Here is a 24,271-nt window from a genome sequence, read left to right as displayed (position 1 = left end):
ACCACCATTCATCTATTGTTTTATGTTTACTCTAGATCTTTATTACTCATTTTTTGAATTGTTATACTTTATTGAGGGGCAGGGACTAGATCAATTCTTCAATAACTCCCCCTCCCCAATCCTCTCCACATGTAAATTATCTCATTCATGGGTGTAATTTCCAAATTGAAGTCGATTTTAAACGTTGTATTGATTTCTTTCTGGTAAATTAAAGATTATTATTATGATGATCATAGTCTTTTGTGATGAAAGGTGTTCCCGCCAAATACCACATTATAATTTATGATTATATTGTCCTTATTTCATAATTTAAACATGCCAAATTGTCTAAATTTTGATGTCTGAAACTAGTACCAGTACAAGAATACCTCAAAGACTGCAACAATTTAGAAAATATCAATTTAGCACAAATCGGCTACCAAGGGACATGTCAATTGTGTAGAACGCCTATTAAATCATGGCGCGAGTGAGGGTATCGCAGACATGGAAGTGCACACCCCACTCTTTATGCCAGCCATGAATGCTCACACATGTGTAAAGTTTTGCTAAATCCGGAGCAGATCCGAACGGCAAGATTGGTCATTTGGCGCTTTGGATATGGCTGCCATGAGTGGTTCTTTGGAATATGTGAAGGAACTTGTCTAATTGGCCCTCTGTCGCTTGGTTTTTCTTCAGTTTGCAGCAGTTACGTTCACCCCCCACGATCGACGCAACAAACGCGAAAGTCTGCTGAAGTTTATTTCCTCAAGTATTTTTTTTATTCTGTTTTGATATTTGTATGCCCACAGACTTGGATCAAGTCTAGAACTTTTCAATTTGCTGGCTCTTTGAAGGGCTCCCAACTTGTTCATCACTTTTATACGAGTCATCTGGACTGTTTCAAAGTGGCTGTAAATAAATAAGAGTCATCAATATGCAGATCATATAGAATACATCATGGCAGTAATAGGGCCGTTCACAGTTTACGTCACTGTTCTCTCATTAATATGCAAAAATAAATATTTGTCCGCATTTTTAGATTACGCTTTTGAAAATTACGCATGCATGCAAGAACGACGAAAATACATCTCAGTGGGCGACTGCTAGTGTAACAGTGAATACTAAAAAACATATTCACGACTCAGAGTACAAGCTGCAACAACAGCCACGCATGCAACATTGATAAAATTTGTCCGCATTTCAAGCTGCGTGTCCGATGTCGCGCGCGTACAGCTATATTTAGTAACAAACCTGTAACCGTGAACAAGGCTATTCAAGGGCCCTAGTCATTGCATCAAAATCAGCTTTTTAAAGTTACAGATTACTCTATCCTCCCGATAGGACTCTGTCTTATCAGTGAACATGTATGAACACAACACAGAATCATGGTCGAAATCATGTCCATTTGACTCATGTTGAGCACCCTTTGGCAATCGTGAGCACGGACCTAGTTAATTTATAAAATTATCCTGAAATGAAGCTGGAAAGTTGACATTTCTTGAAATGTTTTTCAAATTAATATTTTTTCACGATTAAGATTTTTCTCTCTTCTGTTTGTAGATACTACTAGGTCACTATAATGCCAGATGCGAATAGTAACAAGGAAATGTACGGTAAACCTTTTGAATGAAATTGACAAACTACCATTGCCATCTGGTCTAAAGAATTGCGTTCAACGTCAAGAGAATTCGAGAATATCTCAACCTGTATACAGTGATTAGATGCAGAAGGGCTTGGTTGACATCAGAACAGCACCCTCTATGTTCAGCAAATTTGATTACTTTGTATTCATACTCTGAGCATTTGTGACTTGTTGACACACTTGGTTGTGATTTACCGGAAAACAGACTGTTCAATGAGATTCATTAACTTTGTTCCCCCCCCCCCCCCCCCCCCCCCCGAACCAGAACTGCACTTCAATGCTTTTACCAGTATACTTTTGGGTTTTGGGTTCTTAAACAAGAGGTCTTACGAGTCTGAGGCAAATTTTATTCCATTTTGTTCATACTCAATGAGTAAATTGAGGGATATGTACTGTTTACAATACCTTGGAAACAGTTAATTATCTACTTTCCTGTTGATTCTGTAACCCTCTACTATGGAAAGCTGTCTGGAGACATGAGAAGTAGATCTCTGTGTACCTTCAACTTATGTGATTGAACATTACAATTTAATTGCCACTCCAAAGATCAGTATCCAGTAATATTCTGCAATGGGAAAATTTATTTGGTTGCTATTATCATACTTCTAAACAGCAAAATATTTAAAAAAATAACTTATGGCAATATTGAGCAAAAGGTAAAGTTTGAATTTCAACAGAAATTTGTCAATGGTATTTTCTTAAAGTTGTGTTCTTCATTTCACATGTTATGTATACGCCACTGCTCTTTCTTAAATTTTACTAAAGATGACAAGAGCAATGTTCAGGCAGGGACAGTCAGTTCCGTGATGTTACAAAAAGTAGGTTGGGAAAATGACTGCTTCACCCTGGGCAATGGACAAAACAACATATATTACCAGTAAAAAAGGTTATCATGCCTATTTCATTAAAATATGTGTATTGGACAGAAAGCCTGGACTTACCACAGTGTTGTAGACAGTAGTTTGTATTTTACACTAAGCCAATCATGTAATAGAAATGACTTCGACAAGAAAAAGTTTGTAAATACAGCAGTTGCCATCTCCTATGTTGCATGATTACATCATATCACTTTCAAATCTTCATAGATTACGCTGTCTTCAAACTTACTACTACAGTGTAAAGTGCAATAGTTTACACTGGACATGCGGGGATGTAAATGATACACCATACTTATGTAACAAATGATATTGTTGATTAAAAGCTGGCAAACACCCCATATTATTGATGATAAATCCAATCAAATGGCCTGAGGCTCTCAAAATTTGACAAAAACAAATATTGCCATACAAGCTTCAAGAGCTCCATTTTGAGGCAACAAAATAACATCAGTGGCACCTCACTTTTTGAAGCTTTTGTCTCTTTTAGGCTTTTCCTTTCTGTGTGTTTTGTGTTTACATTTTCATAATTGAGCTGTTGTCACTTTTTCCTGTATTTTTTAATACATGTAGTGTAAATTATTTGTATTGATTGACACTGTGAGAAAAGAGCCATGGATTCATCAGTCCATCAAATTTTAATAAAGGCTAGTAATAATATAACAATTGTCATCATCATCTCTTGCACAGAGTAAAATTTGCGTTTATAGCGGCATCATAGAAGAACATTAAGCTTAATCTGACAATAGAAACACAGAACACAAGCCATGACATGGTACATAGAATTTTGTGGTATAAAAAATCACACACTCGTTTTGAATCCATTTTTTGTGAGTGTGCTTTCATCTGCCCCTGTCTGTCTGTCTGTCTGTCTGTCTCATTCTCTCTTGATATTTATATGTTCAATGTTCATAAAGATTGAGTGCACAATCGTCCTTTATATATTGTTTGGCAGAAGCACTGGTCAGAAGTTTTCATCGGTAAAAAAAGTAAGTCTTTTGACAGAGTTATCAATGGAGAATAGAGTTTTGAAATGTTTACACTTGTCATTTTCTTTTCAATAAAACAGGAAATTAAATCACAAAGGTAGGTATCAAAATATATCTTTTCTATATTAACATCATTTTAAAAATAAAAATTTTCACCTTTTTTCAAAAAAGTGACACTGAAATGAAACATTTTAAATCTAAATGTTTATCCTTCAAGTCTGTCAAACTTTCATTCAATAGAATGTAATAGACCACAGGCTATAAATTTATAAAGTTTCATGTAAATGTCCTCTTTTAAAAACAATGAAATATTTATACACGTTTCAGATGTACAGAATCTGTGAAACTTGATATAAAAGTATCATTTTTGCACTTTTAAAAATTCCCATATTATTTTTATTAAATGTGAACTATATCAATCAACTTTGAATCCCTGTATCACCATTTGATTCAGGAGGGTCAGGGGTCAAATCCACCGAAAGTCGATTGTGTCTCTCCTTGAAAAGTATGAGCAATGGCATTGAGATGACAATGGCTCCCAGCATGCACCAGTTCATCCAGGCAGTTTCTGAAAGAAAAAATCACAACCAATCATTTAGAAGACTACTTCATCTTTTTGTGTGAACAGAAAGTATACACTGTGTCGGATCGTGTTATCACGATTGCCTTTCACAAGTGAGAACTGGTAGGGTAACCAGTAAAAATCACTCAAACATTTGTTTCTTTCACTAACATCTGCTACATTTCATCAAAAATTCCTACAATAGTAACTTTTGATTCTACTTGCTGAACTTTGGAATTTAAAAATGACAATTATTGGAAGGAATTATCAACTACACGAAAATTGAATCATACATGGAGAGACATCTTAATCTTACTAGATGTATGAACAGTCTGGTCATTTAACTCTTGACAAATGACAGTCTCATCAACAAAAACAAAAGAATAATTCATACTCACCTTCAGAGGGTATAGTCAAAATAAGCAGGAACAGTAGTGCAAAGAAGTTATTGAGCCATGTCAGGGTTGTCATGGTGATGCCTTCAGCAATGGGATAACTTGCCTCAACAGCCCCCTCAAAAAATAATGGAACTGCCCCACTGATGAGTACAGCAAAGGTAATTATAGAGGCATACAACATGACTGTAAATGTAAAAAAAATGTTTGATTTAAATGGAAGTTTTAGATGTCTACTTCATGGTCCTGTGTTGTAAATTAAACAAGAGGGGGGAAGGAAAGTTGGATTACGCTTATTGCAAAGAACTTTCATGTTGAAATGTTAATCAATGAATCCAGGCTATCTGCTGTTACATTTTACAGTCATGGGTATACTTGGTTCATATTGGTGATTTTGTGTTAGTGTTCCTCTTTTATATAAAAAGGCTTGACCATTATTACAGCGATATATGCAATCATACCAGTACACTACTGTCACAGAATTGCATGAACATGTAGTGTGGAACACAATAGGTAAATTTCTCTTTTGCTGGAATCTCACAGTAACTCTTACTCCATCACACTCACAAAAATAGTCACTGTAACTTTATTATCACCTCCTATTGCATTGTATTCACAAAAAATAATTCTATTTAGAGACTTGTGCAAAGTCAAAGTCAGGGATAGATTTGCTTAAATTGGTGAGGATTACTGCTATTATAGTTAAATTTTTTCAGATGTGTCTCCTGTAGGTTTGGCTTGTGAAGGGAACTCCTCCTCATCAACCAGACACTGAACATTGACAGAGACAGAAAGTATAATCAAATTGTTCTCACCAGTATTAAAGGCTATAAGTTGATAACACAGCAACAGATACTATCCAAAACTTAACATGGCTCCACTGAACAGCACTATCAGAATTACTTTGATCCGCCCACCAATGCAATCAACAAACCTGCAATATAAAGGTGTGAGTGTCAGTGTCATGACTTGTTGAGTTTTCTTTGGAAAGTTGGTTAGTATATTTGCTTGTCAGTTTTGTCTTCATCTTTGCAACACTGATATGGATGTACTTCTTCACATCTTCTGTTCATGTCTGTTGTCATTCATAAGTCTGTGTATATAACATTAAGCATACCAACACTTCAAATACATTCACTATTGTCAATATCATACACTGTAGCTTATATAGACCAAGTATTACATATTTTGAGAAAAAATTGTCTACAAAAACATTGCTAACACAAACATTACACCAGTTTTACCCAAGCATTCTTAAAACAGAAAAGGAAACATTGACATACCTTGCAATCATGATGCCAGCAGCTGCTCCTGCAATATTGCCCCAGAATCCTATCCACCCTGCTTCTTCCTACATGCATTCAAAATGTTCAAATGGTGTGATTCAAGAAAATATGAGAAACCTAAACTAAGTATGCATTGGGACTAAAGTCGTACCAAAGCAAGACAAAAATATATTGATATTTATTGATTATCATAATTTGACTTTACATAGTGCAAATGAGTCTTTATTACTGTAATGTTTTTGTGCCAATGAAGACCAACCAACAAACAAATTTGTAAATTCTTGAAAATTGACAACACGAATGAATTTAAATGAAACCTGCAAACTTTATTATCTAATTTTATTCTTCACAGTGCAACTGAATCCTTGTGTGTCAGTGCAAACAAAGAACAGATATTCCCACTGAAAATCTTTTATCAACAAATTTGGAAATTCTTGGACATTGACAAAAAAATGAATTTAAATGGAAACCACAAAAATATTTCAATTAAAATGGGCACATTACCATGAAAGTTCAATTCCATTAAGGGGCTCTGAAACATTGATTTGAATGATTTTTGTCTACATTTGGAATGTATTTGACCAGTTCTGTGAATTAAGGTTCACCACATTGCTTTATTAACAAAGGAAAAAGATTTCATATATCCCCAAGAGAGAAACATATGTGTAGGGCAAGGCAGAATAAGTTTCTAAAATGCAAATAGACTATAACTTTTTCAAACTGCTTTTATTTTTGCAATCCAGAATCAAAAACTCGGCAATGTATTGAAAAAGAATTTTCTGTATAACTTAAATGTTGTTGACATTTTAACAATTACAGCGAACAAGTGACCTAGCAGTAGATATAGCTCTGCTGTTAGTTTTGCTGAAAACAACTATTAGAGATTTACTGCACAGCATTTGAACATTAAATTCAGTGGCAGTGAAATAGCTATGGGAAAATTGCCATCTCTCCTTGACACACTTACATGTGCGTAATCAAGTGTCTTAAATGCTTTGTTATCACCTTACATGTCAGAATGCATATCTGGAGATATAACATTAACAGACATTTGCTGATTGCATGGCTTGAACTTAAGTTTGTGACTATCATCGTATAGGAGTAACAAGCCTTGCAATGAGAAATGCAGAAATTTGTACTTTCATGTAGTAAATATTAAAGTAGTGATTATTATCATGACATTAATGAGGGTATACAAGAGAAGCTACATATTGAATTTTTAATGTTCACAAAGTGGTATCACAAGAAGTAGTATTAGAAAATTTTTCTCCAAAGTTGAGAAAGCTAGCCCTGTAAATTTCCATGTGTACATTTCATCATTATTTGAACAAAACTATCTGTGATTATCCATAGGAGTAAACACTTTGAAACCAAATTTGAATGCTATCGTATGAACATTTTCAAAGTAGATGATTTTTGAAAAAATATTTAGCAAAAACCAAGAAAGAGTTCTCAAAATTTTAAAGATGCACATTTTCTGCAGACTTTAACACAACTCCAGTGAGGGCATCCCTGAGAAGCAACATACATAATTTGAATAGAGTCTCATCAGTGATGCCATAAAAATGAGTACGACCCAATATGAGGAAATTGGCCAAAAGATAAGTGTACGCAAATTTCCTCATCATATGAACAAATCCAAGTTAGGTCATCCTGAGTGACTTGTACATCAAATTTGACAGATTCCTGAGCAGTGGTTTCTATGAAGAAGTGCAAAGTTGGCGGAGGACAACAGACGCCACAGTCAATCAATCTATATTTCTACAGTTCCACGTCTCTAACAGCAGAGCTAAAGACTGCCCTTGGTACATTACAATGATAGCAGAGAGTATCAACAACTCAAACATCAAAAACATTGAAAAAGTACTGCTACAAATTTTCTTTCTGCCTTGCCTAATATGCGATTGTCACAGAAGAAAGGTAGGCAGAATTTTTACCATTTGTTAATTTGAATTTTGGTGTTATCACATGCTTGTTAACAGCCAATAGGAAACTGGTCTGTCAGAATCCTCTTACCTGGGACACCCCCAAGGGAGAAAGCAACAGATCAAGTATGGTGCCCCAACCACTATAAGTCCCACAGGCAATTCCGTAGGCTAAACCTAAGAACCATAATTGTGATGATCTAGGAATACAAATACATACACTTTCGAGTTGCAGAAATTGTAGGGATTGAAACTGAGATCACTGGTTTATACTTGCAGTTAATCTCCTTAGCACAAAGCAATTTGCAGATTACAGCATTGGATGTATTAGGAGAGTTAAGTTCACCAGGAGAGGGATCAAAGATAGTTCAAAGTATCCAACGGCAACAGAATATCATGTGTGTGCCTGTTAGAGTAGGTGTTCAGGAATTCAATTGCATGGAAAAAAACAATAAACAACATATACCAAAACAAAAAGCGTCTGGGAAAACTTTCATCCCAAGAATCTTGTGAAAAATAGGCAACTTTTTAACAGTCTAACCTTTATTGTCATTATAATGATATCATAAAGTAGCCAAAATAAGTCTCCCTGTATAAACAATTTTTACGGTGCAAATGGAGAGAATATTAAATAATCAAGACAAATACAATTGATAACATACTTTGAACATGAAAACTTTCATCCCAAGCATCTTGTGAAAATGGGCAATTTTAGTATTACCGGTAGCATAAGTGTAACGGGCTATGTTTAATAGTGCATTCTAAGCAAAGAAGTTCACTAATTTTGAATCACACATGTTAATTTAAAAAACCTTGACCTCAGCCACCCATTTGCATTCTGGGATAGGTAATAGCAACTGTAAACAAAGTTCAGAACTTTCCGAATAAATTCAGTACCTGTGAAACATGAAGGTGAGACAGTATTATGACAAAAACTGAACTCCAGACATTATAGATGCCAGACGTCATTCCATAGGCCAAGCCTATACACCAAAACTGCAAATGTCTGCAAGAGTGCAATAGACAAAATTGACATACAGTCACAGTTGCAATCAGCACACAAGCCGACCAGCCGGTGATAAAAACACTTGTTACATCTGATTCCTCTTAATGACAAGAGATTTTATTCTCTGCCGGTTAGTTTGTAGTCCATTTTATTCTACACTAGTTGCAGGTTTATCCCCTCTTTCGGGGTGGTTTACATTGCAATCAACACTCTTGTTTGCAGCATTGCATGGTTGGTGAAAGAACTACCACTAGTGATATGCAAACTTACACCTGAAGAAATTGTAAATGCAACAATGAGGAGGGAAAAATTTGAATCATCATTCACTGAATAGGTTCCTGCAAGATATTGCAATAAAAATATATTTACACAGTAATTTGTGTGGATTTACCGCTCATTGACTTTCCTTTCGAAAGAGTATTGAAAAGAAGTTTTCTAATGGGAATAACTTCCCAAAACTGCCAACATTTGTTTAATACTCTTTTTCTGAGTTTACACCAAGTAAAAACAATCACTTCATTTTGATTTTTCAGTTAAACACCGTGCAGGTAACAGTAACCTTGTAGAGATTTGCAACAACAACAACAAAATCAAAGACAACAGCAATCTACTGTGATTTTCTCATTTCAGGGAGGAAGATTGAAGTGCGCATTTGGTCCAAAGATGGTGGACCATAATGTAGGAGGTTCTGAAAACACAAATTTTCAAGTACAATGATGGGTGGTACTCAAACGTAAAACTTTCAGGACAATGGTGTTGTTTGCTTGGGGATATGCTATTGCCAAATCACGGCAAAGTAGAAGTTGTACTGCTTAAGGCAAATTGCCTCTTAGATAAAGCAGGATCAATGAGGTTTCTTTAAAGTATTAACATGAAGTTGCGATGACGCTGCATGAAACACTGTATCTTATTAAATTTCAAATTTTTAGCTCACCTGCCATTTGTTTGTTAAAAAATACTTTTGATAACACCCTGCCTAAGCCCCATCAAACACTATGTGTGGTTGAAACCCTGTTCCTGCCTGTAGGACTGACTTTTTATCTACAGTGACAAATTTTAGCTTTACAAGTCAGTAAGATCAGTGGAATTGTAATTTGTGGGGCATTAGTAAAAAACTTTGGTGGTACTAGAGCACTAATACTAGCCCTGAATTACCACAGATACACTATGACAAATGCTCACACACAAATAAACATAAACACAAACACTTACTTAGCTAACTTGAAAATGCCTGCCTTGAAGTCAATTCTCTGTGTGCCTGCTGATATACTGGGTGGAAGAGGAGGTTTCTTCGGAAAATAAATTATGGTCATCAGAAACAGCAGTCCTTCCATACCACACTCTGAATGGTACAAATAAACGTACAATGATCATCAAAAACATGAAAATTTTAAAATTTTACCATCTTTTTGACAAGTTTACCATAATGTTGTTATCAAGGTCAACAGAATGATGAATAAACACAAACATATTGCAGCTGACGGTGTATTCCTGGACTTCAATGATACAGTTGTAATCTTTTTACAACAGTAACTTAATTCAATGGGTAGCATTTTACATGAAACACAAGATGTTTGCGCAAAGGAAAATACAGATACAGTCTTTGAAGGAAAACTGAATCATATTTCATTTTATCAAAACCATATGTTGCTGATCAGATCTCACTGTAATTCTTCTTTTACATCAGAGACAAGAGTTGTATGAAAAGTGATATTGTTCACATTTTCACTTGATGTTATGAACTTCCACCATCTTTTGTGCATAACTTACCAATATATATCAAATATGCCAGATTTCATTAATTTCTGTCTGAGAGATGTCATCACTGATTCCTGCAAAGACATCACATGGAAAGTACACTATCAGTACAGAAGTCGCTTTGTTTAGTATATTGACTTCAGTTACTGAAGCATGACAGAAGAGTACTTAATTCACATCTATGTCCAGTTGTATTGCAATCTTCAAAAGTACAGTCTGCTATCATATATGGTAAAGAGCACCCTTAACCCTTTGAATGCTGTAATGTTTCCCACCAAAATTTTAGTGCAACATTTTACCAATTTCAATGAAGATTTCTGTGATATTTTTGATAATTTTGGATGAATTGGACATCACATTTCATTGGCTTCAGTTTGTTATCAAAATTTTGGCAAAAATTTAAAAAAAATTGACTGGGGTTTACCGGTATTTTATCAAGGTGACAAAAATTGACTTTGGCGCTCAAAGGGTTAAGGTAGAACAAGCTTTGGGGACAGATATACGGACACTTAAACTTTTACAAATCTTTTCTAATCTACTATTTATTGGGGTTCATTTTAAAGCTCTTGGAGTAAGAATTCTCCATAGAGTTAACACAGGTATGGTGGCCATTTTGAATTATAATATCGGTAAATCTTGGGTTATTTGTTTTCTCTAGTACCAAAATTTGCACGGTGACCCCTGATTTTTATTCTGAATTTAGTAGTAGAATGGCTGAAAGTTTCATTGAGGAAAGTTTGAGCAAAAGTTTAAGTCTTTAACTTTCGAGGTGCATACTACCTTAAGCCAAAGCTTTCTTTAGACTGATTGGAATCAGTGTGTTTTTTCTATTAGGCGCCATAAAATAAATTCTTTGTTTGCCGTCCGCGTGCGGGTAGGTTTTCAGAAGAAATTTGAAAAACAAACACAGTCCGTCTCCTCGAAAATGCGGCACGATGTGCCCTGATTTTGTCTGCAATAACACATTTAGAGCGCCTTTACGCAGCAGTTTTCTGAAATGTCGCAAAAACACCAATGCTGTATGATCGTTTGAATACAAATCAGACAAATCGTAAAAGGGTACAGCATCAGCCGCTGTACGTAAAGTTCACGTGCGCACAGGTCTCCCTATAGCGCACTGCAGTGTACCGTACATGGATGGCCGAGGTCTTACACTGATTTATCCGTAAATCATGACAGCGGAAGGACGTGAAATAGTTGTGGTCTCCATAAAAGATGGATCGAAAACAATTCTTGACTGGTTTGGCTTCGAATGTGGAACGGAACAGAATTTCTGTCAACTATTTGAAGCACTTTTCATTGCCAGCCAGAACGACACGGACAACAATAGGTTCAAATACGCGATCGATCACGATATTGGATCTGCACCAGGGAAAGCAGGTACAGTGAAATGTTCGTTGTTGAATGCTCCAAACAGCCCATACGCTGTTGAAGTTGCTCTTACTTTGAACATTCTGTCTGCTACCAAACGGCTTGGTCATTTTAGGGACCGTTCAGTTTTTACGGCCTGGGGGGGGGGGGGGGGGCGGCAAAATCTTGTCGCCGGTGTTCAAAAAAATATAGACCCCCCCCCCCTGCATTTTTCGCGAAATGTATGATGTGATCTAATGTGAAAAAGATTCAGCTTTATAGCTAGCATTTGTGTCAGTCATAATGATTTGAACAAAACATACATACACATACATGCACGCACACACACACACACACACACACACACACACACACACACAAATATATATACGGTGATACTTAGCCTGTATGAGCTATGTCTTAATTTAAAGTTTTTCAGCAAGTATCAGTTGTAATAAATAGTCAACACTCTTTTTTCTGTCCTCATCAAGATCCTGTACCAACTGAAGATGGTGATCACTTTAAGTCGTTTGAAGAACTGTATGGCACAGAAACAACTGAAAAATTCCGTCCATCTCTGGTTTCAAAGCAGACAGCACTGGCCCAGCGAGATTTTGGATTCCGACTGTCTGGAGAGACTGTTAGGCAAACTATACTATGTACAGAATGCAGTAAACCCAGGTATGTAAAATCACTGATTTTTGGGTCCTTTAAGTTCGTATAGTTACGTACAGTACTGTGTAGGGCAGTAAATTACATTACACTATAGTAAAGAGACACTCAGTGCAGCATTAGTGTATCTTATCCATAATATTTTAATTCAGTGCAACACAGCACAAAATAGTACTTAAATTATCTCATTGTAGACCCAAAGAGATGTTGTCTTATCATTTAGTTTTGATTTTATCAACCTGATGGTATTGTAACAAACTTATGGAAATTTGTTTTGATTACACTCAAACCTGCAGGTGTGTATATTCACCAAAGAAACTCGTTGAAGCTGAAAGACAGTCTCTTGAACAGATATTGGATACCATTGGTTATACTTGTGGTACAAGTGCCATTCCTGAAAGTCATAAACTTCACAAGGTATTTTCAAGAGTTCTAGCTGCTCAGTCAGTTTTAAGGAACAAAAATAGAAGCAATAAGGTTAACAAAAAAATTGTGATCATCGAATATTTGGTAGCTGAATAAAAATGAGGTATAACAGGCTAAGATTTTCTGTCATTTTTTATCAAAAGTGAAAAAACAGCAGTATATTTTTTGTAATTTCATACAATTGTTTTATTGACTCCTTTGTGTGTATTTGTTTGCTTACTAGTGTTTGTTTGTTTCTTATGCATTTGTTTCAGGTGTGTTTGTTTGAGAATGTGACATGTGGAAATTCTATCACCCCACATTACTACAGCTCAAGGTTGAAATTTCCCTTGGTGTGTCATGTTTGTGGTACTCCAGATGACCTTGTACCCATCCAGGATGATTGGAAGGAAAGTTATCAGAGTATCCATCCTGTCTGTCATCAGTGCAAATCCATAGGACATGAGGAACGTACCCGAAACAAGTCCAAGGTTGGCGGGAAGAAAAAGAAGTAAAATATGGGAGTACTTCTGCATTACAGCCTCAGAGACAGTCACCTAACAATAACTATGCTTGTTGTACTTGTACAAGTACATGTATAACTTGTGTTTCCAAACAAGAGCACAGGAAACACTGCATTGTAACTGTAATAGTTGAGTTTTCATACTTGATACCATTAAACCAATGGGAAAGTTAAAGTTTATTGGATTGTGTTTTTTTTTCCGTGTTTGTTTTTTTTGCTGGCTGGCTGATAGGTTTTTCAAATATCCAAGGACGGCAAACAAAGAATTTATTTTATGTGGCCTTATATCTCGAAACACATAACACAGTGGAATTCAGGTTTAGACTAGAATTATAATTCATCTCCTGCACTAATTCTTTGTCTTTACAATTTACAGGAAGTGACTGCTAGCTACCTCAAGCAATGGACCTGTTCAGGTTATCAACACAGCTTGCAAGGGCTTATTATGCACAGTGCTTGTTGACATATGCATATATTCAACGAAAGGTAACATTTAAATTCAAAAATGATGACACATTGAGGCACACTTCCTTTGATAATAAAACATATTGGGCGATACAACTTATTTTCTGTCTTTCAGGAGAGTGCCGTACAGAATTAGGGTTGGTACAAGTCACAAATACTGATAATATTAATAACACTGACATCTTCTTTCACACTTCTGAATATATTGAATTATATTTTTTGATGTAAACCACAACATTGTAATTCATATTTGTTGCAACCTCAAGTATAGATTGATAGGTCTCTATCTGTTGTCATAGAGACACTTATCACCTATTGCTCCATTGTTTTTCTTTCCCTGTCAGATGTCAGATGCCAAGGGTAGATATGACATGAAGACTACATTGGACTACTCTGCACGGTTTAGGAAAAAAGTAAATTTGTTTTACTAACCTAAATCTCCATTGTTTATTGGTTTGATGGTAACCATTCTGAAAATGAAACACACAAAACCATAATAATGATATCCATCAACTTTATAGTGTTACAAGGATAATTACTACAACAAATTGCATCTGATATCTTTCAATCTCCACGCTGCAACAGTTTCAACGCTGAGGACATTAAGAATTTTTTGCCATAATTAATCTATGGGCTGTCCTTTAAGATTACCATTGCATCCGTACCTTAGTACCTGAGCCTCAAACGCTCATCATCCTTACCTTGAACTCTAACTGTCATTACATCCTTACCTTGGACTCTAGCCCTTAATTTCTACCCTACATTGACCCTGAAAGAGACCATACTAGTTGACTATATTTGATGAACACTTCTTACTTTACTGGGTCCACTGATCTGAATGCACCTGCTCAAACAATGCACCACTTACCCAGTGCTATTATCAGGTAAGTCTTCTACGATGAGAGGACCCAGCAAAAAGGAAGCTGCCACTCCAAAGTAGGCACAGACTGTAGAGAAAGCAGTTGCTGTGGTTCTTTCCTGAGGCGGGAACCATGTAACAGAGATGAGTGGTGGACCAGCCATAGCAACTGGACCACCTAGACCAATAAAAATCTGACCAAGATTCATTGTCCTATGGAGTGAAAATGAAAAAAACACTATGTTAATTAAACTTTCAGAAAATGAGTACAGCAAGCAGGATATCCCATGATCATTTCTTCATTTCTAATAATAATACTATACTATTATACAAAATAATAATAATAATAATATATATATATATATATATATATATATATATATATATATATATATATATATATATATATATATATATATATATATATATATATATATATATATATATATATATATATATAATTATTATCCTTTCTGGTTCTGCATACCACCCATTGAAATAATAGCATCAGTTAGCGAGAAATCTCACAAGGTTTTATCTGTAACATAGTTATCAAATTCCTACAAGTTTAGGGCTGAAAAGTCTTTGTAATTTTAAGAATTTCAAAACACTTTTTGTAAAGTTACTTCAATTGTATCCATGGAATAGATGGTTTTCATTGTATTATTTTAAGATATCATTAGAAATTACCTCTCTAAAATTAACGTTCCTCAAGATGTGCATAAAAAAACATGGCATATATTCGGGATAGTTTAAATTCAGGCACACTCTAGTTACACCTACCATTTCAAGTAGCCAATTGGTACAGGTATACACCGTAGCGCCATTCCAACCATTAATAGACTCTGTGTTATCAGTACAGAAACTCTCATTCCTGACAAAAAAAGCATTCAGTGGACAATGTTACAGTGTTCATTTAGGCTGTGTTGAGTTTATTGGTATGTGCAAAAATATCAAACGTTATCAAATTGAATTACTGATGGCAATTATGAATATATAGAAAACTTGGCCTTCCCGGATTTATGATCGGCTCAATTACTCCTGAAATTATACATTCAAGAATGATGAAAATACAACTTTATAGACGAATGCTAATGTTACAATGAACAATAAAAGATGTTAACTGTTCAAACTACAAGCTCCAACAACACCCATCATGGATGTAACACTTACAAGATTTGTCTGCAAATCAAGCCGCACTGTGCGATGAGTGTGCAGCTGTTATTAATTAATAAAACCTGTATGTTACCGGTTTGTTCATGCTATGTACATTATAAATATACCAATGATCCAATCAATCAATGAATTACAAATAGTCCACAGATTATACAGTGCGGGCGTTTCAATTCGGTGCCACAACTCAGTGTATGAGACTGACACATTGCATGTACAAAACAAACAACTGGCTTGGGTATCACGACACACTTCAAAGTAAACCAGCATGGGGCAACTCTGTCTAGACCGATGGCTGATCGGTAAGGGTTAGGGTGAGGCTTACATTGTAAGTTAGGGTTAGCCTTAGGGTTTGTCACATAGAGGGAGTGACTAACCCTAACCCTAACTTAAGCCTAACCCTAACCATCGGAAATACATATAAACAAACAAATAAATATAAACAAATAAACTGCTTTTTATTGACAAATATAAACAAAATAGCTTTTTGCTGTTATTTTGTTAAAAAACAAAAACACTCACAAACAAACACAGATACAAATAAACAACTTGGGTATTGAAATGGGAAGAAAAAGTAAACCTAGATTACCTTTGAGTGAAAGAATCTGTCAGATGTGATTATAATGAAATTGATGATGAATTTCATTTATTATTTTCACGTAAAAATCATACTTCAGAAAGAATTTTATTGGGACAAAGTAGTGGTACAGATTTTTGTAAATGTTATAGTCTCTTAGAAAAAGAAGAAGTTGTTAAAAAGTTAATGGAACAAAATGTTCTTGATCTAGCTGTATTTAAAGAATACAAATGTATGCTGAACCCTCCAGCAGCTCCGGGCTGAAAAATGTCCTGGTAACTTTTGTTCATTTGTTGTTCAGACTTTTACTGTTTTCTTAAAGAGCACATGTTTATACTGAGCTCAAGCAGCTCCAATGAATGTAATTATTGCATGTTTTCGTATTACAGAGTTGAATGGTTGTTTTTCTTTCTCTGTATTGTCCACTTACAACATTTGTAACACATCTTGATGTACCATACCATACTCTCTGTTAGTATGTGTCGAGTAAAATAAAGATTGAACTGAAGGAGGAAGAGCACCCTGTGATTTTACGTACATGTATTTCCTTGCAAGTGACAAATGGTTAACATTACATGCACCTACTCCAATAATGAAGAAAAAGTACCTTTGACATCCATCAGCCAGGAAAACGGTAGTGCAGTCACAATATACGCTATCGGTCCCCAGTTCGTCAACAAACCAATGTCCGAGTTCGACCAACCAGGGAGAACTGACTCCACCGTGTCAGCTATAGGTCCCCAGGTGTTCCATGTCATGGACTGCATGAAGGCGGTGAAAGAAAATACGACCAAAATGTACCATCGTCGTTTGTAAACACCTAGCTGTGGAAACGCAGCTATCTGTTGGCGGGGTTGCGTGCGTCTTTATGTGGGTCAAAGGTCAACCCCGCAACGGATATCCGTGGCGGGGTTGACCTTTGACCCACATAAAGACGCACGCAACCCAGCCAACAGATAGCTGCGTTTCCACAGCTAGTAAACACCTTGCTGCCCGTCTTTTGACAGATGTGATTCAGTAGTATCATAATTCACGGCACACTTGCCATTTCCGAGGAGAGGTGACTTCTCATCGGGCTGGTGACCCGAGTTAACCTCTTGGCTTCCTTCAATTTCAAAGGTGATAGACCCATTTTCCATTTCTTGTACCGTCAAGGAAACTTCTACTCCCCATCATGTGACCAATGAATCAAATGAACATGACAACAATAGACTTAGATAGCCACGATGACCTTTGAATTGCACATGGTAACTGTGGAGTGACCGTACAGGGCACCAGGTGATAAACACAGCCATGATGCATGATGTTGGGTGCCATCAAGTTGAAAGAGCGGATTTCTAAAGTCACGGACTGTACCATGATTTTTGGGGATTGCAGAGGAATGTGAGGGACTACCACTTGACCACTATTGACCGGTCGCTAATTTCCCTGTACCTCCAGTCACATGACAACGAGTCACTTTTAGCCATTATAATTTTCTTGTTTTCATGAAAACGGTACAAACGTATTTTGTCTCGCTCAGTGTCTCAAAAGTGTTTGCAATATTAAAAACGAGTTCACCTACGTACGAGTTAAATTAACCCTACGGCCTATCTTGACGTGGAGACTCTGAATACACGCGTTTACTCCCTAATCACTGAACTGAAAGATCCGTCGCTCGAGGGCGCTCTCTACATTTCTCCTCTTACGACCGGCAGCCTTGCAATTATATATATTTTTCTCCTTGTCTGTGATTATATTTACAGCTTTGTTAACTTATACCAGTGAATTTTATAACGCCATCCTTCCATATTGTGACTGATAAATGTGTCTGATTATCCAGCATTGTGGCCCAGATGTTTTCTACATCAAATTCACTGGTAAATTAAAACTTCGCCTCACGATGTAAAACTTGTTTTATTGCTTAAATAAAGTTGGGTCCAGGTCAAAACCAAGAATTCCGCCAGAAAACAGATTATGTAAGTCTTGTATGTATTCAGTTGAGGATAAATTTTACTATTTAATGAAGTGTCCTAAAATAGTAATGATAAAAAAGTTCTTTTCTCCAATATTTTATAGTTTAAATGAAAGGATAAGTTTTTGTACATTTTCAGTTCAGATATTTATGATAAGATGCCTCTCATGAAATATATTACAAACACTATGTTTCCCCCAGCAGCTGCAGGTAAAGACATAGACAACAATGTTTTATGCAATGTTTAGTTTTGTTCTTGCTATACTGCATTTTCTGTAGTGCGTTGTCATGCAATAAAAAGTGAAAATGAGTGAATTTTGCTCATCACCATGGTTCTGTGTCTAAGAATATTCAAATGATAGTCTCATCATCCTTATGAAATATAACTGAATCAGAAATGGGGAAAAACAGGAAATGTTTACCATGAAGTGAAGGAATTAAATCTATGGCAACTGTGATTTGCTATCAGACTTGTCATGTACTGATGTAATGAAAGCTCTGACTGTCTTCATAAAGCCAATACACAGTGCAGAGTATATTTTGGCATTTTTGTATTTTCAAGCAGTTCATCAGGGAGGGTAAAATGAAATACTTGGCATTTGTCATAAGCTGTGCTTTTGTGCTTTTCTTGAAGTTGGCCAAGATGATTTAAGGATGTGCAGGCAGGGACAGTTAGTTCAGTGATGTTGCAGAATGTTAATCAAGCAAATGACTGCTTCACCCTTGGAAATGAACATAACTTTATTTATTCCCGGTTCAAAAGGTTTATGCATGTTTTAAAAGTACAATCTGTGTATTGGACTGGAAGCCTGGACAGTATCTAACACAGACTGAGATTTGACAGCACAACTATAGTATTTTCCTAAAGAAAATTGAAACATTTTTGACTAAAATAGTAAAATTTGTACATACAATTGTTGTCATAGGCCATATGAAATTATAACATCTCAACGTTCTAATGACAGCTAGTGTTGTCTTCAAAATTTCTGCAATGCCATCTATATTGTCGTACAGTTACCTGAAGATACACCATTCTACATGATAATTTGATGAAGTTGCAAAAGCAAATTATTATTTGTTGATAAATTGAACAAAATTTAACATTAAAACTACACACAGTACTTCCAAATAAGTTCAAGAATTTCATTCAGAGGAAACAATTGATCGCTGAGAATAAAATTTCTATTTCTAGTGTTCTATTAACACTGCTGCATTGAAGAACATTACTGTGCATTGATTCTGGTGCATGGCAGTGACAGTATGACACTAATAACAAAGACTGTGTTATGTAGGTCATTCCCCCCACACTCATCATGACCTGAGTTCAATTAGTCTAGAACATTCTCAAGGTCACTGCCCTTAATGACCTCACAACCTTGAATTCAATTAGTCATGTTTGGAATGTTCTGGAAAGTTGATTAGTTGTGTAAGAGAGATAATTTTAGAACAGTAATTAGCATGTCAATAAAAGTTCTAGATTGTTCTTATATGCCTTTATAAAAGGGACGTGCACAGCTTCCAGTCAGACTTTTGGGATCGTGTCTCTTGTGTGTTACTAAACTCCAGCAGTAGTCATTCTCAAGACTTTTCAAGACCTTCACTGCCAACGCTGGATTTATACTGTGGACTTTGTGCAAATTCAAGCCTGCAAGCCAAAGGACTGTTCATTCATCCGACTGACTGTTACAACTCTGAGACTGGAGCTTTGCCGTCCCAGCTGAGATAAGTAGTCTGTACACTTTAAAGCTTGTATCCTATCCCTAACTTAGCAATTAGTTTTATTTTCGTAATAAATTTTGTTTAAACGTTAACTGCTGAGTTCACCCTTTTGTTCGTTTTCTCTGCACGTAACAACTGTAACATAGTCCCTATAATTTGTATTACACCTTGTTGTAAATCTGTACCTGCTTCTCCCTCTCTCTCTCTCTCTCTCTCTCTCTCTCTCTCTCTCTGAGTTAAATGCATCAGGGATAAGGATATTATATTGGTCCTCCAATTATTTTAGCAGAGGAACTGATCTGAAATAATTGTTTCTATAGCGCAAATTAAGACTACATGTTTACTAATACCTGAGTGTAGATATTATCTTATAATGATGTGGTACAAATTCAAGTTTTTGTCACTGATACTTGTCTCATTCATGATTGAATCTTATTCTGGCAAACATTGCTTTGCTTTACAAATGTAAGTGAACTTAAATTGCAAGCAAAATAATTCAGCCTTAAAATGTAACTTCAGTATTAAATGAACTAAATTGCTATATTATCAATTATGTTGGTTATTTTGTTTAATGTTTGCAACTATATTCATATTGTTCTGTTCAATGAAACATGCTACATTGTCAGTCATCAGATCTCTGCTCCCCCTGATCATAGTTTGGTGGCGGTATTGTTGCATAAAAATTAATGCTGGTTTGACATAATACATGTTACACACTAGAAATTTCATGTATTTGTCATCAGCATATGAGTATTTAAATGTCAAACGTACACACAAGGGAGTAGATTGATAATTTGATGTTTCAGGAAGTAGAACAACATAACTTCTCACACGAAACAAAACTGACATACTTTAAAGTGATAGGGACTTAATTGTCCATTCATGTAACTTTTCATCTGTAAATAAATAACTGTCTTTTGACATGGATGGAAGACAGAATTTTGAAATTTACACCCTGTAGCGTGTGATTTTATGGAAACATTAAACCCCCACTATCTATAACTCTTGAAATTTGTTGACCTCAAAATATCTTCCTATTCTCTCCTGGTTTTCTGAATTCTACCTCTGAAGGAATATGAGCTTTAACTGCATTATGAAACCATTCCTTTGTGAAACATTTGATGAGTAAATTCAAATTTTAACTGTCATTTTGATTTCCCACCATTTTCAAAACTTTTGTAATATTACAAAGGAAACAGAACATACAATGTCACAGTTGAAAACATTCACCCCTATTCATTATATTGGACTCTGTGCAGTTTACTGAAGATTTTAGTGCAGATATGCACAGTATCCACGGTTTTGGCTTTTCCGCATTGGGCTGTGACATAATGTTTGGGCAAACATTTAATTGCAGTGTAACCTTTATCTTGTTCAAATTTGCATATACAGTCCCAGAGGGTAGTTAATAATAAGTGTATACACCCACCTAAATTAGTACATTCTCACAAACTTATTTTAGCTTGAAAGTAAAATCATAAAAACAATGCTAAAAGATACAGATAGAGGGGCCTTAAAATATATGACTCTTTCATGTAAATGTCATTTCAAAAAATCTTTCTACCTTTTTGGAAAAAGTGAAAATTTTAATGGGACATTCATTTTACAGAAAAAAGACAAGTCACAGGGTATAAATTAACAAGTATGTAAATGTCCTCACTCAGAAAGAGGGAAAAATGTGTATATTTCAGATATGATGATATTTCATATGTATCGAAATATGTAAAATTTGAGATAACAGTATTCTTTTTTTACAATTTCTCTATACAAATTGTATGGGTTCATACATTTCCATAAACTGTGAAACAGATTTATCAACTTTCAATGGTGTCGTCATCCAATGCAGAAGGGTTTACAGTTAAATCCACAGCAAGACGATTGCGTGTCTCCTTGAAAAGTATGAGCAATGGCATTGAGATGACAATGGCTCCCAGCATGCACCAGTTCATCCAGGCAGTTTCTGAAAGAAAAATTACAACCAGTCATTGAGAAGACTACTTCATCTTTTTGTGTGAACAGAAAGTATACACTGTGTGGGATTGTGTTATCATGATTGCCTTTCACAAGTGAGAACTGGAGGGGTTACATTGGGCCATAAAATATCACACAAATATTTATTTCCGTTACTAATATCATCTATATTCCATCAAAAAATTCCCAACAGCAACTGTTGATTCTGCATGCTATACTGTAGAATAGTACTTTTCTCAATTTTCAATGATGACAAGTATTTGGAAGATGTCACCAACTGCCAAAATCTTTTTGAACTGAAAGGACATTTGAGGCAAATATCTGGATAAAATAACGATGAAAGCTTAAAGTCTCACTTAAAAAAAAAACAAACAAAAAATATGATTGTTCCCACTCACTTTCAGAGGGTATGGTCAAAATAAGCAGGAACAGTAGTGCAAAGAAGTTATTGAGCCATGTCAGGGTTGTCGTGGTGATGCCCTCAGCAATAGGATAAGTTGCCTCAACGGCCCCCTCATAAAATAATGGAATTGTCCCATTAATGAAGACAGCAATGGCAATCATGGAGGCATACAACATGACTGTGAATGCAAAGAAGTATGTATGATTAAAAATCTTTCAAGAATTTTGGAATTTTTCACTTCCTTGTCCTACGAAATCAAATAAAGTTAAACTTGATAAAGATGGAATAGACAAAGATTTACTATGGATTGATATTCATGTGTGAACATTAACTAAAGAAAAGGTGCATTTAGCTTTCAATTATTAAATTTTCAAATTATTTTCTAAAACACATGCACAGGCTCTTATATCATCCGTGTGTTTGTACAGGGCAGGTAAAGTTGACTTGGTTTTCCCAGTCATTTTTACTAGAGGCAATCAGCACAATAATAGTACCAACAGCGGATTATCACAGGCATTCCCAAACCAGCTATCAAAAACTTCAAAAAAATAGGTCTCTGGCACACTTGAGAACAATGGGATGATATCAAGCAATGCTTCTCTGAAGATGCCTTTCGTAATGAATCAGTGAAAACGTACCATTTACGGTAAGTTAACATTGACCTCCATTGCAAGTACTGCAGCTCAGTAGGATGCCAAGTGTTTTTTCAGATTTTTCTAAAGCAATGATATCTACATAACTTTTTTACATTTTGTACAGTCAAAAGTAGATTTGCTTTAACTAGACTAAAAGGAAGCTTGCCATAGTTGATTTTGTCAGTTGTCTTTGGTAGGTTTGGTCTGTAAGGGGAACTCCTCACCACCACCACACCCTGCATTTTGATAGAATCAGATAGTCTCATCAAGTAGTACTCACCAGTATTAAAGGCTATAAGTTGATAACACAGCAACAGATACCATCCAAAACTTAACATGGCTCCACTGAACATCACTATCAGAATCACTTTGATCCGCCCACCAATGCAATCAACAAACCTGCAATATAAATAGTTCTACAGATCATTCAGAAATGTCTCTATGTGAATGTCAGTCTCATGTCTTGTACAGTTTTCTTTGAAAAGTTGGTCTACATGTTTGCTTGTCAGTTTGTCATTTTTGCAACACTGGTATGGAAGTACTTCTGCACATCTTCTATTCATGTGTGTTGTCATTCATAAGTCTGTGTGTGTAATGTCAAGCATGCCCATACTCACACTTTACTTCAATATATTCAATGCCGTTGATATCATAGCTTCTGAAGTTCAAGTATTACGTATTTTTGGGAAAAAAATGTTTGTCAGCACACGGTACCAACACTCACACAGTAAAGCAGTTGTCACTGCATCATACAAATAGAGAAAGGACACACAGACATACCTTGCAATCATGATGCCAGCAGCTGCTCCTGCAATATTGCCCCAGAATCCTATCCACCCTGCTTCTTCCTACATGCATCAAAAATATTCATATGGATGATGCATTTCACCAATATTCGACAAGAAAATATTCATGAATAACACATATGAAGTTGGAATAAAACCATCCTAATTGACACAGTGCATGAATTTTACAGTGAAATCTCAGCAATATTATGATAGTTGAAATCGGCACTGCAGTTGGATTTACTCAAAAAGCTCTGAAATGTTGATTTCAATGATTGTTGTCTACATTTGGAATAGATATGACCAGTTCCTGTGGTTAAGCTCTACAATATTTCTCGGGAGCCAAAAATGACAAACTTTGAC

General features: G+C 35.7%; 3 protein-coding genes across 6 annotated transcripts in view; 1 reads left to right on the top strand and 2 right to left on the bottom strand.

The window, feature by feature from the left end:
- Window positions 1–2,471: 2,471 nt before the first annotated feature.
- The window catches only part of LOC139117378 (solute carrier family 49 member 4 homolog), a 36,234-nt gene continuing 14,434 nt past the window's right edge, over window positions 2,472–24,271 (bottom strand). Inside the window, exons 6-11 of one of the 3 annotated variants that reach the window (XR_011548522.1) lie at window positions 9,872–10,001; window positions 8,551–8,659; window positions 5,726–5,793; window positions 5,258–5,376; window positions 4,446–4,628; window positions 2,472–4,053 (exon numbers count right to left, since the gene is read on the bottom strand). Coding sequence is in view for 2 of the 3 variants with exons in the window: in XM_070680460.1 (XP_070536561.1) it covers window positions 3,905–4,053; window positions 4,446–4,628; window positions 23,404–23,522; window positions 23,904–23,971 (519 nt within the window). In the remaining variant the exon portion in view is untranslated. Of the gene's footprint in view, window positions 4,054–4,445; window positions 4,629–5,257; window positions 5,377–5,725; window positions 5,794–8,550; window positions 8,660–9,871; window positions 10,002–20,825; window positions 22,075–22,483; window positions 22,667–23,403; window positions 23,523–23,903; window positions 23,972–24,271 lie in introns of those variants that run through there. The other 2 variants (XM_070680460.1, XM_070680461.1) reach the window with 2 other exon arrangements.
- On the bottom strand, window positions 10,424–17,771 carry LOC139117381 (solute carrier family 49 member 4-like). Its single transcript, XM_070680463.1, has 6 exons — window positions 17,427–17,771; window positions 17,049–17,261; window positions 15,475–15,565; window positions 14,701–14,904; window positions 14,265–14,302; window positions 10,424–10,491 (listed from the first exon to the last, which is right to left on the bottom strand). Exons 1-6 carry the CDS (start codon window positions 17,578–17,580, stop codon window positions 10,439–10,441), a joined length of 753 nt encoding a protein of 250 aa, XP_070536564.1. The 5' UTR covers window positions 17,581–17,771; the 3' UTR covers window positions 10,424–10,438.
- LOC139117382 (uncharacterized) lies at window positions 11,541–13,286 on the top strand. Of its 2 annotated transcripts, XM_070680464.1 has the most exons (3): window positions 11,541–11,797; window positions 12,259–12,448; window positions 13,120–13,286. In XM_070680464.1, exons 1-3 carry the CDS (start codon window positions 11,590–11,592, stop codon window positions 13,139–13,141), a joined length of 420 nt encoding a protein of 139 aa, XP_070536565.1. In that variant the 5' UTR covers window positions 11,541–11,589; the 3' UTR covers window positions 13,142–13,286. The 2 variants fall into 2 exon arrangements, 1 of the variants encoding a protein (XP_070536565.1); XR_011548523.1 differs by lacking the exons at window positions 11,541–11,797; window positions 12,259–12,448 and adding an exon at window positions 12,767–12,856 and having other exon boundaries at window positions 13,120–13,255.

Source organism: Ptychodera flava, chromosome 18 (assembly GCF_041260155.1).
Source record: "Ptychodera flava strain L36383 chromosome 18, AS_Pfla_20210202, whole genome shotgun sequence".
Taxonomy (NCBI): domain Eukaryota; kingdom Metazoa; phylum Hemichordata; class Enteropneusta; family Ptychoderidae; genus Ptychodera; species Ptychodera flava.
The sequence above is the reverse complement of the archived record's forward strand: the minus strand, read 5'-3'. Positions and strand labels throughout refer to the sequence as shown.

What these genes read in the sequence shown, in the direction of transcription:
- LOC139117382 (XM_070680464.1), top strand. Translation starts at nt 11,590, where the DNA reads ATGACAGCGGAAGGACGTGAAATAGTTGTGGTCTCCATAAAAGATGGA. An exon ending in ATCTGCACCAGGGAAAGCAG is followed by an intron (nt 11,798 to 12,258) that starts GTACAGTGAAAT and finishes GTCCTCATCAAG; the next exon opens with ATCCTGTACCAACTGAAGAT. An exon ending in ACAGAATGCAGTAAACCCAG is followed by an intron (nt 12,449 to 13,119) that starts GTATGTAAAATC and finishes CATTTGTTTCAG; the next exon opens with GTGTGTTTGTTTGAGAATGT.
- LOC139117381 (XM_070680463.1), bottom strand. Translation starts at nt 17,580, where the DNA reads ATGGAAAATGGGTCTATCACCTTTGAAATTGAAGGAAGCCAAGAGGTT. An exon ending in CTGGCTGATGGATGTCAAAG is followed by an intron (nt 15,566 to 17,048) that starts GTACTTTTTCTT and finishes TTTTTTTGTCAG; the next exon opens with GAATGAGAGTTTCTGTACTG. An exon ending in TTACCTGATAATAGCACTGG is followed by an intron (nt 14,303 to 14,700) that starts GTAAGTGGTGCA and finishes TTTCATTTTCAG; the next exon opens with AATGGTTACCATCAAACCAA.